Below are 13848 nucleotides of genomic sequence, written 5' to 3' on the forward strand. Positions count from 1 at the left end.
TTATTTGCATAGAGGTGTTTGTAGTATTCTCTGATGGTAGATTGTATTTCTGTGGGATCGGTGGTGATATCCCCTTTTTCGTTTTTTATTGCATCTATTTGATTCTTCTCTCTTTTCTTCTTTATTAGTCTTGCTAACGGTCTATCAATTTTGTTGATCTTTTCAAAAAACCAGCTCCTGGATTCATTAATTTTTTGAAGGGTTTTTTGTGTCTCTATTTCCTTCAGTTCTGCTCTGATTTTAGTTATTTCTAGCCTTCTGCTAGCTTTTGAATGTGTTTGCTCTTGCTTTTCTAGTTCTTTTAATTGTGATGTTAGGGTGTCAATTTTGGATCTTTCCTGCTTTCTCTTGTGGGCATTTAGTGCTATAAATTTCCCTCTACACACTGCTTTGAATGTGTCCCAGAGATTCTGGTATGTTGTGTCTTTGTTCTCGTTGGTTTCAAAGAACATCTTTATTTCTGCCTTCATTTCATTATGTACCCAATAGTCATTCAGGAGCAGGTTGTTCAGTTTCCATGTAGTTGAGTGGTTTTGAGTGAGTTTCTTAATCCTGAGTTCTAGTTTGATTGCACTGTGGTCTGAGAGACAGTTTGTTATAATTTCTGTTCTTTTACATTTGCTGAGGAGAGCTTTACTTCCAACTATGTGGTCAATTTTGGAATAGGTGTGGTGTGGTGCTGAAAAAAATGTATATTCTGTTGACTTGGGGTGGAGAGTTCTGTAGATGTCTATTAGGTCCACTTTATGTAGAGCTGAGTTCAATTCCTGGATATCCTTGTTAACTTTCTGTCTCGTTGATCTGTCTAATGCTGACAGTGGGGTGTTAAAATCTCCCATTATTATTGTGTGGGAGTTTAAGTCCCTTTGTAGGTCACTGAGGACTTGCTTTATGAATCTGGGTGCTCCTGTGTTGGGTGCATGTATATTTAGGATAGTTAGCTCTTCTTGTTGAATTGATCCCTTTACCATTATGTAATGGCCTTCTTTGTCTCTTATGATCTTTGTTGGTTTAAAGTCTATTTTATCAGAGACTAGGATTGCAACCCCTGCCTTTTTTTGTTTTCCAGTTGCTTGATAAATCTTCCTCCATCCCTTTATTTTGAGTCTATGTGTGTCTCTGCACGTGAGATGGGTTTCCTGAATACAGCACACTGATGGGTCCTGACTCCTTATCCAGTTTGCCAGTCTGTGTCTTTTGATTGGAGCATTTAGCCCATTTACATTTAACGTTAATATTGTTATGTGTGAATCTGATCCTGTCATTATGATGTTAGTTGGTTATTTTGCTCGTTAGTTGCTATAGTTTCTTCCTAGCCTCGATGGTCTTTACAGTTTGGCATGTTTTTGCAGTGGCTGGTACCGGTTGTTCCTTTCCATGTTTAGTGCTTCCTTCAGGAGCTCTTTTAGGGCAGGCCTGGTGGTGACAAAATCACTCAGCGTTTGCTTGTCTGTAAAGTATTTTATTTCTCCTTCACTTATGAAGCTTAGTTTGGCGGGATAGGAAATTCTGGGTTGAAAATTCTTTTCTTTAAGAATGTTGAATATCGGCCCCCACTCTCTTCTGGCTTGTAGAGTTTCTGCTGAGAGATCAGCTGTTAGTCTGATGGGCTTCCCTTTGTGGGTAACCCGACCTTTCTCTCTGGCTGCCCTTAACATTTTTTCCTTCATTTCAACTTTGGTGAATCTGACAATTACGTGTCTTGGAGTTGCCCTTCTCGAGGAGTATCTTTGTGGCGTTCTCTGTATTTCCTGAATCTGAATGCTGGCCTGCCTTGCTAGATTGGGGAAGTTCTCCTGGATAATATCTTGCAGAGTGTTTTCCAACTTGGTTCCATTCTCCCCATCATTTTCAGGTACACCAATCAGACGTAGGTTTGGTCTTTTCACATAGTCCCAAATTTCTTGGAGGCTTTTTTCATTTCTTTTTATTCTGTTTTCTCTAAACTTCCCTTCTCTCTTCATTTCATTCATTTCATCTTCCATCAGTGATACCCTTTCTTCCAGTTGATCGCATCTGCTACTGAGGCTTCTGCAATCTTCGCGTAGTTCTCGAAACTTGGCTTTCAGCTCCATCAGCTCCTTTAAGCCCTTCTCTCCATTGGTTATTCTAGTTATCCATTCTTCTAATATTTTTTCAAAGTTTTTAACTTCTTTGCTATTGTTTTGAATTTCCTCCCGTAGCTCAGAGTAGTTTGATCGTCTGAAGCCTTCTTCTCTCAACTCATCAAAGTCATCCTCCATCCAGCTTTGTTCCGTTGCTGGTGAGGAACTGCGTTCCTTTGGAGGAGGAGAGGTGCTCTGTTTTTTAGAGTTTCCAGTTTTTTTGCTCTGTTTTTTCCCCATCTTTGTGGTTTTATCTACTTTTTGTCTTTGATGATGGTGATGTACAGATGGGTTTTTGGTGTGGATGTCCTTTCTGTTTGTTAGTTTTCCTTCTACCAGACAGGACCCTCAGCTGCAGGTCTGTTGGAGTTTACTAGAGGTCCACTCCAGACCCTGTTTGGCTGGATGTCAGCAGCGGTGGCTGCAGAACAGTGGATTTTCGTGAGACCACAAATTCAGCTGTCTGATAGTTCCTCTGAAAGTTTTGTCTCAGAGGAGTACCCGGTTGAATGAGGTGTCAGTCTGTCCCTACTGGGGGGGTGCCTCCCAGTTAGGCTGCTCAGGGGTGAGGGACCCACTTTAGGAGGCAGTCTGTCCGTTCTCAGATCTCCAGCTGCGTGCTGGGAGAACCACTACTCTCTTCAAAGCTGTCAGTCAGACAGGGACATTTAAGTCTGTGGAGGTTCTTGCTGAGTTTTTGTTTGTCTGTGCCCTGCCCCCAGAGGTGGAGCCTACAGAGGCAGGCAGGCCTCCTTGAGCTGTGGTGGGCTCCACCCAGTTCGAGCTTCCTGGCTGCTTTGTTTACCTAAGCAAGCCTGGGCAATGGCAGGCGCCCCTCCCCCAGCCTCGCTGCCGCCTTGCAGCTTGATCTCAGACTGCTGTGCTAGCAATCAGCGAGACTCCGTGGGCATAGGACCCTCCGAGCCAGGTGCGGGACACAATCTCCTAGTGTGCCGTTTTCCAGGCCCGTTGGAAAAGCACAGTATTAGGATGGGACTGACCCGATATTCCAGGTGCCGTCTGTTTCCCCTTTCTTTGACTAGGAAAGGGAACTCCCTGACCCCTTGCGCTTCCCGAGTGAGGCAATGCCTCGCCCTGCTTCGGCTCGCGCACAGTGCGCTTCACCATCTGTCCTGCACCCACTGTTAGGCACTCCCTAGTGAGATGAAACCGGTACCTCAAGCAGAAATGCAGAAATCACCCGTCTTCTGTGTCGCTGGGGCTGGGAGCTGGAGACCGGAGCTGTTCCTATTCGGCCATCTTGGCTCCACCCCCCAGTGTAGATTAAGTTTCAATGTGAGTTTCAGAGGGGACAAATATTCAAACCCTAGCACCCCCCGCAAGCTCCACAATCTGAACAATAATGTTTGCCAAGCAGCTTTATCAAATCCACATCTCTATAAGAAGTTTCTGCTTCTTCCAACATTCACTTTGCTGAGGATGAGGCCACCTTGACTTGATTGAGGGTGGATATCTCCACACATGGGCGGGTTCTTTTCTGGTGCTGCAGAGTCCCAGGGGACCCTGGACACAAAGGCCAGGCCTGGTGTGGCAGGTCCCATTGTGGCCCCATTCCTGCTGCCATGCTGGCCTTTGGGTACCCATCACCCGATCAGCCTGAGTGTCTGCTCCAGCAGATTCGCTTTGGGTCCTCAGGGCACTCTGGCACAGCCACCAGCAGAGAACTGAAGTGGGAGGCAGTCACAGGTGGTGGCTCAGGTGCAGATGAACATGTGGGTTCCAGTGCTGACTCCTCCATCTGCAGTTTTCTTACCTGTAAAATGGGAATAATAACATTGAGTTCATCCGGTTTCATGAGAATTAAATGATACAGTCCGTGTAAAATTCTTAGCACAGTGCCCAACTGTGTAGAAAGATTAGATAAAAACAGGGGAAGGTGGAGTAAGGCAGGTGAGGTTGCTTTTCAGAACTCTCCTGAGTCATCGGACACAGCAGCAAAGCTATTATAACTTAGATCTTACCAAAAGACCTAGAGCTGCATGAATCACTTACAGTCTAAGGAAGGGCTTGGTCCTCTAATCCTTCAGCTAGTTTAATATTTAAATATTCCTATTGCATAATTTTATGAATTGTGTGGTGACCATAGAGGCCAGATACAATATGTACCACTGGATCTCAGCATTCGTCTTTCTAAACAACAAATGGAATATACCTCATAAGGCAAAATTTTTCTAATTTTGGAGGTAAAAAATCCCTACGTTTAAAGAAAAGTATTTTCCACTTCAGACCTTTAAAAACATGTGACTTAATTTAAATGTGATTAACATTTAAATTAGAAATTTAAACTTCAATTGCACATTTCCATCTATTTTCCACCAGATTCTCAAGATGCTCTTGGGGAACGAGGCTGAGATTCTTATTCCCCACATCCTGACCAAGCTGAGCCACCATCTGCCAAGAGCCTGTGACCACTGCATGGAAAATGCAGAATCCTGGCTCTGGGTCCCCTCTCCATTGCCCATGCCTGGCCGCAGGACATAATTTTTATTGAACTCTGGATCAACTCTTGAGGGCATGTGTTAGAACCCGACTTCTGGGAGAGTTCAAATTCTTAATATTTCTTGCCAAACATTTCATTCGATCTCCAGCAGTCTTCAGATACAACTTTTGCAAATACTTTCCCCTCAATATTTCAGTGGAGTTTTTGGTCCCTGTCCTATTGTAATAATTCTCTGCTTCTCCATATTTTTAAGGCCCCTTTTTCATATTTGATCTCTTCCAGAAATTAAATCTTCCTCTAACCTGAGGAAAGGCACAGCTGACTAAGCTCAGGATGGGGCCAGTGTCCTAACCTTTCTCACTGATTTCCTCCGCTGTCAGATATGGATTATAGCGCCTACCCCCAGGGCTGCTGTCAAGTTAAATGAAATGGTGCTTCCAGCAGATACTCAGTAACTGGTAGCTTTCCTTAATCCTTAATAATATTGTTTTTTGCTGGGCATGGTATTCATGCCTGTAATCCCAGAACTTTGGGAGGCTGAGGCAGGTGGATCACCTGAGGTCAGGAGTTCGAGACCAGCCTGGCCAACATGTCAAAATCCCATCTCCACTAAAAATACAAAAAAAGAAAAAAATAGCCAAATGCGGCGGTGTGCATGCCTATAGTCCCAGCTACTCTGGAGGCTGAGGCAGGAGATATCGCTTGAACCCAGGAGGCAGAGGCTGCAATGAGCCGAGATCATGCCATTGCACTCCGGCCTGGGCAACAGAGCAAGCCTCCATCTCAAAATATAAATCAATAAATAAAATTGTTTTCATCATTATTTAGAGTTTTAGGTTCACAAAATAGGACCATAGCTCTTTTTCCTGAACTATGTTCCCACTGGCCACTTTAATGGAACCTTCTTTGCCCATTTAGGATCTGAGGGCAGGTGACTTGCATTCTACTGTAGCCTCTGGGGCTCTCACTGGTACCCCATGGAGCTTGAGTAAAAGCACCCCTGCCTCCCACCATCTCTCTCCTCCCACTCTTTCTGCATGAGCTGATCCAGGCGAACTGTTGTCAGCTCTTAGCACCTAGTCAGTATCTCCCAGCACTCAGCCTTCTCAGAACATATTCAGAAATCCTGGACCCCTGTTTTGTCTTGTGCTTGGCATGCCTAGAATCTCATGTTTTGCCCGCATTTGTCAATGTCTTCACCTGGCAACCTGGAGTAGTGATCGCTCATAAACCTACTAAATGAGATTGAAGACATTTCTGCCTTTACTTAATCCATAGTTACTGGGTGTCTACTGCATGCCAGGCACTTAGGTGCCAGGGCTCTAAGGGTGACTAGAAATGATTCCTCCCCTCTGGGAGCCGGCTGGATGTAAGAGGAGAGCAGGTCCACAGGTCACGGCAGGCAGCTCGGTGCCACCAGAGGCATGGCCAGGATCCCTGGGCTAGCTAACTCAATCTTGTTATTTTCTAGAACCTTCCAGATTTTACAGCCTTCTCCCACCCTCAGTGTTCCATTCACCAGCTGGCTCTTAGGGAGTAACTCCTCATCTTTTTTTTTTTTTTTTTGAGACGGAGTCTTGATATGGTTAGGCTTTGTGTCCCCACCCAAATCTCATCCTTAATTGTAGTTCCCATAATCCCCACGTGTGGTGGGAGGACCTGGTGGGAGGTAACTGAATCAAGGGGGCAGTTTCCCCCATGCTATTCTCATGATAGTGAGTGAGTTCTCATGAGATCTGATGGTTTTATAAGGGACTTCCCCCTTCACCCACCTCTCATTCTTCTCTCTCCTGCTGCCTTGTGAAGAAGGACGTGTTTGCGTCCCCTTCCACCATGATTGTAAGTTTCCTGAGGCCTCGCCAGCCCTGCGGAACTGTGAATCAATTAAACCTCTCTCCTTTATAAATTACCCAGTCTCAGGTATGCCCTTATAGCAGCATGAGAACAGACTTGTACATTTTTTTTTTTTTTTTTTTTTTTTTTAGACAGAGTCTCACTCTGTCGCTCAGGCTGTAGTGCAGTGGCACAATCTCAGCTCACTGCAGCTTGCAGCCTCCATCTCCTGGGTTCAAGCGATTCTCCTGCCTCAACCTGCTGAGTACCTGGGACTATAGGCACACGCCACTACACCCAGCTAATTTGTGTATTTTTAGTAGAGACAGGGTTTCACCATGTTGGCCAGGATATTCTCGATCTCCTGACCTCGTAATCTGCCCACCTCGGCCTCCCAAAGTGCTGGGGTTGCAGGCATGAGCCACCGCGCCCAGCCCTAATACATCTTTTAAATAAAGGACTCCTGTAGTGATACTGTGGTATAAAGACCACTCCCTTCTGGCAGGACCCAAACTTTAGAATCAAGGAATGTGGCAACAACTTCAAAGTGTTTGTTTAAAGAGCTTCCCATCACATGTGCCCCTAACCCTACCCTGGCACACAGGACAGCCATTCAATTTTTCCACACAGAAAGTATAGAAATAATACTCTAAATATGGCTGTGTGGAGCTTCTCAGATGTGTTCACTTGGGCCCCTGAGAGCTATGTCATGTGTTGGTTGCAGTCACTTGCTCTCTTCCCAGCTCAGCTTGTGCCTAATTCTTGCCAACTTTCTATCCTGGACACTGAATGACACCAGCCTCCCCATTGGAAGGTACAACTCTAGAAGCTCTTTAGCTTCCGCTCCTCTGAGCACATTCAGAGCTGGAGGCAGGAGGGTGGCTCTCCCAGCAGGACAGGATGGGCCACCATGTGAGGTCTCCCTGCTTTTCCGTGGCCTGTTCTCATCCTTGACCCGAAAAGGAAGAATGCTGTCTGCTGCCAACAATGGCAATCAAGCTGACTAACATGGAAGCTAAATTAGGAGTTCGTTCCTTGGATCTGAGGAATATTTTAGTGTCTGAAAATTGTGTCCTCACCAAGTAACACAAGGAACTCTTTGATGCCATGGTGTCCTATGTTGTGGCTGTTTCTTCTTAGTATTCCGAGCACCTGATACAGTGCTGGGTACATGGAAAATACTCAGTAAAGGCAATGTAGCATTTAATGGACAGGAGCTCAGGTTAGGAGACAGATAGAGCTGGGCCCCCATCCCAGCTTTGCGATACATTAACTGTGTGACCTTGGGCAATGCACTTACTCCTGCAGATGTCCTTTTGATGGGATGAGAGTGTATTCAGTTACTTGACAAATATGTGTTAGGCTTAGAGTAGGGTTGGCAGATAAGCACAAGTGAAAAACAAATGTGAGGATGTCTTAGTCTATTTTGTGCTGCTATAACAGAGTACTACAGACCGGGTAACTTATAAAGAGCAGAGATTTAGTCCTTACAGTTCTGGAGGCTGGGAAGTCCACAGCCATGGGGCCTGCATCTGGGAAGGGTCTTCTTGCCGTGTCCTCTCATGGCAGAAGGCGGGAGGGCAAGAGAGTGTGAGAGGCAGAGGGGGATCATTCCTTTATCAGGAGCCCGCTCCCACAATAACAGCATTAATCCTAAACCATTCATGAGAGCAGAGCCCTCATGACCTCATCCCCTCTTCAGTGCCCCACCTCTCAACGCTGTTGCACTGGGGACTAAGTTTCCAACACACGAACTTCGGGAGACACATTTAGACCATAGCAGATGATTTCAGATGCAGCCAGGGTAAAGCCGATAGGACTTGTTCATGGTTTGGATGTGGGGGTGAGAGAAAGGGTGGGGTCAGGAACGATGCCTGGGGTTCTGAGTTGAGCAACTGGTCAGATAGAGAGTCTGAAGAGGCACGTGTTTGGGGAGGGAGGACAGGATGTCCTCTCCGGGACAAGTCAAGTTTGAGGGCCAGCCAGGCCATTCAGCAGGAGTCTGTTGCTGAAGGTGAGAGGCCGCCGTTCTGGAGTCATCAGTGTAGAGTGGCATTTGGACCTTGAGATGAAAAGGGATTGCCAGTGAGAGAGAAAGACAGTCCATGGAAAAGAGACCCTGGGTGCAACTGATCATCAGATGTGGGCAGAGAGGAAAGCACAGACTCATTACCACCATAAACTCAACAAACACAACAGAGGACATGAAAAATATTCAGTAGGATAATTTCTCAGTGAGCCTAGATTTTTAGTGGGATTCCTGCCACTAAAATCCTAGAAAAAGTTTGCCAGAAAAAGTTTTCAATACAACAAATTTCTAGACAGGAACTGCTTTTAGCTCAGGGCTACCGGAGAGCCAGGAGTTCACACCCATCTCTAAGACGGCGCTGGTTTCCCAAGAAGCTCCCAGACTCCATGAGCAACTGTCTCCTCTGCATCATCTGCCGCTTTCATTTCGGTAGTTACTCTGCCTCCGTCGGAAAAGCACAGTGTCACAGCTTAGCTGTTATTAAACTTTCTAAGCTAAAAATACGACCTGCCTGCTATGGTAGAAACGGTCTGTAGTGTGCTGCAAGACCTTCATGCTTCAGATGGGGTGTCCCTGGTGTTAACGATGCCGCCTAGGCCCTACGTCCTTCTTTGCTGATAGGCAATTTTCACTTCAGTTAAGAGGCTCAAACCCACCGCATGTGGGATTGAGAGATCAGCTTTCCTAGAGTGAATAGGAGATTCCATCCCAGCATGTGCTTTTATGCCCCCAGTTTTCACTCTCATGCCCATTTTCTCTAGTCATACATTGAGAAGAAAAGTGGTTTCTCAAAATGATGGCCTCCAAGTCTTAGGAAATTCTGGCTGATTCAGATTTTTTTTCTCTATGTGCACTTCGTCACATAGATAGATCTCTCATTATACAGACTGTGTAGATCAGTAACTTGGGGAAATCAGGTTTGTTTGTTGTTAATATTTAAACACTTAATTTTTTTTAGAGCTGTTTTAGGTTCACAGCAAAATTGAGAGGCAGGTCCAGAGAGTTCTCATCTACCCCTCCCCTCCACATGCACAGCCTCCCCCATTATCAGCATCTCCCATCATAGTGGATAAATTTGTCAGGATTGATGAATGTGCATTGATACATCATTATCATCCAATGTCCACAGTTTACATTAGGGTTCGCTGTAGGTGTGGTACATTCTGTGGCTTTGGGCAAATGTATGATTGCGTGTTTCTGTCATTCCAGTATCACACAGAGTATTTCCCTGGCCCCGGGTATTCTCTGTGATACACCTGATACACCTGTGCGGCCCTCCCCAGCCCCAGGGAGGTTGTTTTTACGCAGGGTTTGCTTTTCCAGCCATGGGGATGGGGCGGCCAGCAACACATGTTAACATGTAACTCACATGGGTAGGCTCAAATTATTTTCCCTGAGTGTCAGCATCTTATAGGCCATCAGCTTATCACCAGGCCAGGGAGCTCTGAAATCTCTCCTCAAGTCCTCTGCCCAGATTGGCTGTTTCTTATTACTGCCACTTGCAGGCAGCAATAATTCTCTTGCAGTTCCTCTGCCGCCACTATCATTCAGGTGTCCTCATGCCCTTTTCAAGAAACAAGCTTGCATTTGACCAAAAACGCAAGATGACCAATTTATGATACATGACCAGAAAGTCATGAAACTGACTGCCTTGCCTAACTTTGTAATGTTTTATTTATAGGGTCACACCTCATATAGCACTCCCCATATATTTTCAAGCACATAGAGATAGATAAAATATGAAAACTGGATACAAGTTCAGCTTAGAAAAGAGCCAGAGGAGAAAGCTAAGTCATATGCCCAGCGGTGTCCTCCCCAGCCGCCACAGGCAGTCTTGTATGAGCAGGTGTGTTAGAATGGTGTTCTCAATAGAAGATCAGCTGAGTAGTCAAGAGAAGCCCTTTGCCATTACTTGCAAGGGGAAGAACAAATCTCAAATGCATTACAGACTTTGTGTGCAGATGTCCAGGTGAGAGGCCTGGGGTCTGCACTTAGGGTACCATGGGTAACCATGTAATGATGCCCATATCGGACTCCCTGTCATTTACAAAGTGCCAGAAGCAGCATGTACAGTAAGAAGATGGGAGCCGCTCTGAAAGGCCTGACCTCAAGTTCTAGTTCCACTGCTTCTGAGATGAATGGCCCCGTGCAGGCAGTCTCCCATCTCTGTAAGCCTCAGTTTGCCCATGTGTAAAATAGGGTGACACCATCATTTTCTTCATAGGAATGTTTTGAGGCCCAATGCATTAATAAATGTGATTGATATCTGCTGAACAGTTGTAACTGAGGACAAAAGATTGTCCCTCTGTCCTGTCCCAGGCCCCTTGTGGCCTCTCTCTATGGCCATTTACTATGCAAAGCAGGTCACTTGATCGACATCCAGCCCCAGCCCAGAACTTACCATCAGGCGGTGTTTTGAGGCCCAAAGCATTAATAAATGTGATGGATATCTGCTGAACGGTTGTAAGTGAGGACAAAGGATTGTCCTTCTGTCCTGTCCCAGGCCCCTTGTGGCCTCTCTCTATGGCCATTTACTATGCAAATGCAAAGCAGGTCACTTGATCGACATCCAGCCCCAGGCCAGAACTTACCATCAGGCGGTGTTGGTTCCCTCTTAAGGGACGGTTGTTCAGTGAATGCAAAGAAGTTTCTTTTACCAAAGAGAGGAATCTTTACTTTCCAAAAGAAATGAGAATTTGCCCTCCTGTTTCTTTAAGTTGCCATTTGAGAAGAATGCATATGCTTTGTTTTTTCAAAACAGCTACGTTCTGTTGAAAGAATGACGGTGTCCTTGAACTGTCTTGATGTGAAACATTTCTCTGAGTGGTTAATTTGGAAATATGCAGAATAATATCGTTGTGTTATATTATCAGAGTATTGGGTGGGAGGGGCGGGGCTCCTGCAATTAAAAAGGCATTTTATTAATTGATTTCCACTTTTTTTTTTTTCTGCCTCTCATTTCAGAACGGTTTGATCACCACTGTCCCTGGGTAGGCAACTGTGTGGGGAAAAGAAACTACAGATTTTTTTATATGTTTATTTTATCTCTGTCTTTTCTGACAGTCTTTATATTTGCATTCGTTATCACCCACGTCATTCTTCGTAAGTATGCTGGCGAAATCAGATTACGTATGTAACCATTTGCCTGACTTTGATTTTCCGATTTGATTTTGATTTAATATTTTGGTCATTTCGGGCTCTCTCTTTCCCTTTCTTTCTCCCTTTCCCCTCCTCACTTCCAGCCTGCCTCGCTTTTGTTTCTCACCCTCCTCCATCCCTCCTCCGTCCCCTGTCATCCCCCACTCCCCACCCCATCTTTCACAGCACTTTCCAGGGGTCACACCTGGGCCAGGCTGCGCTTTCACCAAACAATACCTCCTCCTTGATAGGCATGTCCCATTCCAACCTCAGTGACCTCACTTTTTATCCTGCTAAGGGGTTCCCTGGAGGACTCATCCCCACATTTTGCACAAAGGACAATGTGCTGCAGTGATGAGCATTGAAGAGCAGACTTTTCTTCCTTAATGTGATACCTCCTTATGCAAGAACAGTCACCAGTCACCCTCCCTAGAAAAGATGTCTGGGGAGAAAGACTAGGTTTTCTTGCACACAAATCTATATGTGTTAAAAACACACATTTGACAAGATGTTTAAGTATCTGCTAGAACATGAGCGAACTACCCCTGGCATATATATAAAGGAAGCAACTTTGATTAAAAATTAGATTTGGAAATCAATGATTTTAGTATCTATTTGCCTAAGCAAATGGCATTTTTTCATTTTCCATTCTGAGGGTTATAACTTTTAATTTCTTTTGTCTCTTGGTCATTCACTTTCCTACAATAGAAAATGATGAAAAGAAAGTGAATTTGCATTGAGTTATAAATTTAGGCCTTTGAACTTCCATTACGGTACCAACAGCAACAGTAAGCACTAGCCTTGCCTCTTGTCTGCATTCCTGAAGCATAACCCCTCATTAGCAAGTCCCTAGCTTCTTTCTGGAATGTTTCCCTAAGTATCTGCACAACGGCTTCACTTCCTTCCCAGGCCGCAGTGCTCAAACCACACATGGCGTGGGCTGGGCTCAGGCTCAACGTTAGGAGCACAGCCTCCTCCCTTTCTCTTCTGGTGGGTTTGGAAGGGGGTGGGGAAGTGGGTGGGAAGGAATGTTTTGCATTCATTGTTTTTGAATATTAGTCAAATTGGGCCGTTAAATGGACCATCCCAAATTTTCATAGGTACTTTCAATCCTAGTTCCCATTCTTTCTGACTATAATCTTTCATCCAAACGTGACACAAATGTGTAATATGTGCTTGAGAGCCGTAACTTGGTGGGCTTGCAAGAGGACAATGGACACCCGCCTTTTCCACATCAGCTGGGCAGGATGCAGACAGGGGCCCCCTCTCCCTCTATTTTCAGAGTCCTCAAAATGGCAAAAATGTGGCTAGGGTCCTATCTGTGCATTAATAGACAAAAGAAGCAGAGAGAACGACTAGGGCATTATATGTTATTTTCAAAGAAGCAGTTGTTGACACAACTAGGGAAGAAATACGAACCGATCCTCCAGCACACACGTGACACTGAAAAGCAGTATTTAGACATTATTTATTTTTATTTTTATTTTTGAGATGGAGCGTCACTCTGTTGCCCCAGCTGGAGTGCAGTGGCGGGATTTCGGCTCACTGCAGCCCCTGCCTCCCAGGTTCAAGCAATTCTCCTGCCTCAAGTAGCTGGGATTACAGGCGTGGGCCACAGCACCCGGCTAATTTTTGTATTTTAGTAGAGATGGGTTTTCACCATCTTGGCCAGACTGGTCTCAAACTCCTGACCTCAGGTGATCCGCCTGCTTCGGCCTCCCAAAGTGCTGGGATTACAGGCGTGAGCCACTCCACCCGGCTTAGACATTGTATTTTTATATCACCTTTAACAACCTCAAGATGCTTTTGTGTGTATTATGGGATTGTATTTATGGCCTTGTCCCTGCATTGTGGATGTCAAGGGCCAGTTGCCACGTGCTTAGTCATATACATAAACTCAGGGAACACACACACGCATGCTCATGGCCTCACACACACACTCTTACCCACACTCACTGTAGCCACACTCACACTCATATATACTCACCAGTACGCTCACACTCACACCCTTACCCACACACATGCTCTTACACACCCACATTCACGCTAGCCACACTCATACTCACCAATACGCTCACACACACACACCCTTACACACCCACACTCATACTAGCCATACTCACACTCATATATACTCACCAATAAGCTCACACACATACCCTTACCCACACTCACACATACCCTTGCACACTCACACATACTTTTACACGCCCACACATACCCTTACACACCCACACACATACCCTTACACACCCACACTCTAGCCACTCATATATACTCAC

At 45.4% G+C, this 13848-nt stretch overlaps 1 protein-coding gene across 3 annotated transcripts in view; it reads left to right on the top strand.

Annotated features, from left to right (window-relative positions):
- ZDHHC14 (zinc finger DHHC-type palmitoyltransferase 14) overlaps positions 1-13848 on the top strand; it is a 316034-nt gene that overhangs the window by 255204 nt on the left and 46982 nt on the right. For all 3 annotated transcript variants that reach the window (XM_032161220.2, XM_032161211.2, XM_058435626.1), the window contains exon 4: positions 11393-11530. In XM_032161220.2, the coding sequence (XP_032017111.1) occupies positions 11393-11530 (138 nt within the window). The remainder of the gene's footprint in view (positions 1-11392; positions 11531-13848) is intronic.

This window comes from Hylobates moloch, unplaced genomic scaffold (assembly GCF_009828535.3).
Source record: "Hylobates moloch isolate HMO894 unplaced genomic scaffold, HMol_V3 SCAFFOLD_2, whole genome shotgun sequence".
NCBI classification, from domain to species: domain Eukaryota; kingdom Metazoa; phylum Chordata; class Mammalia; order Primates; family Hylobatidae; genus Hylobates; species Hylobates moloch.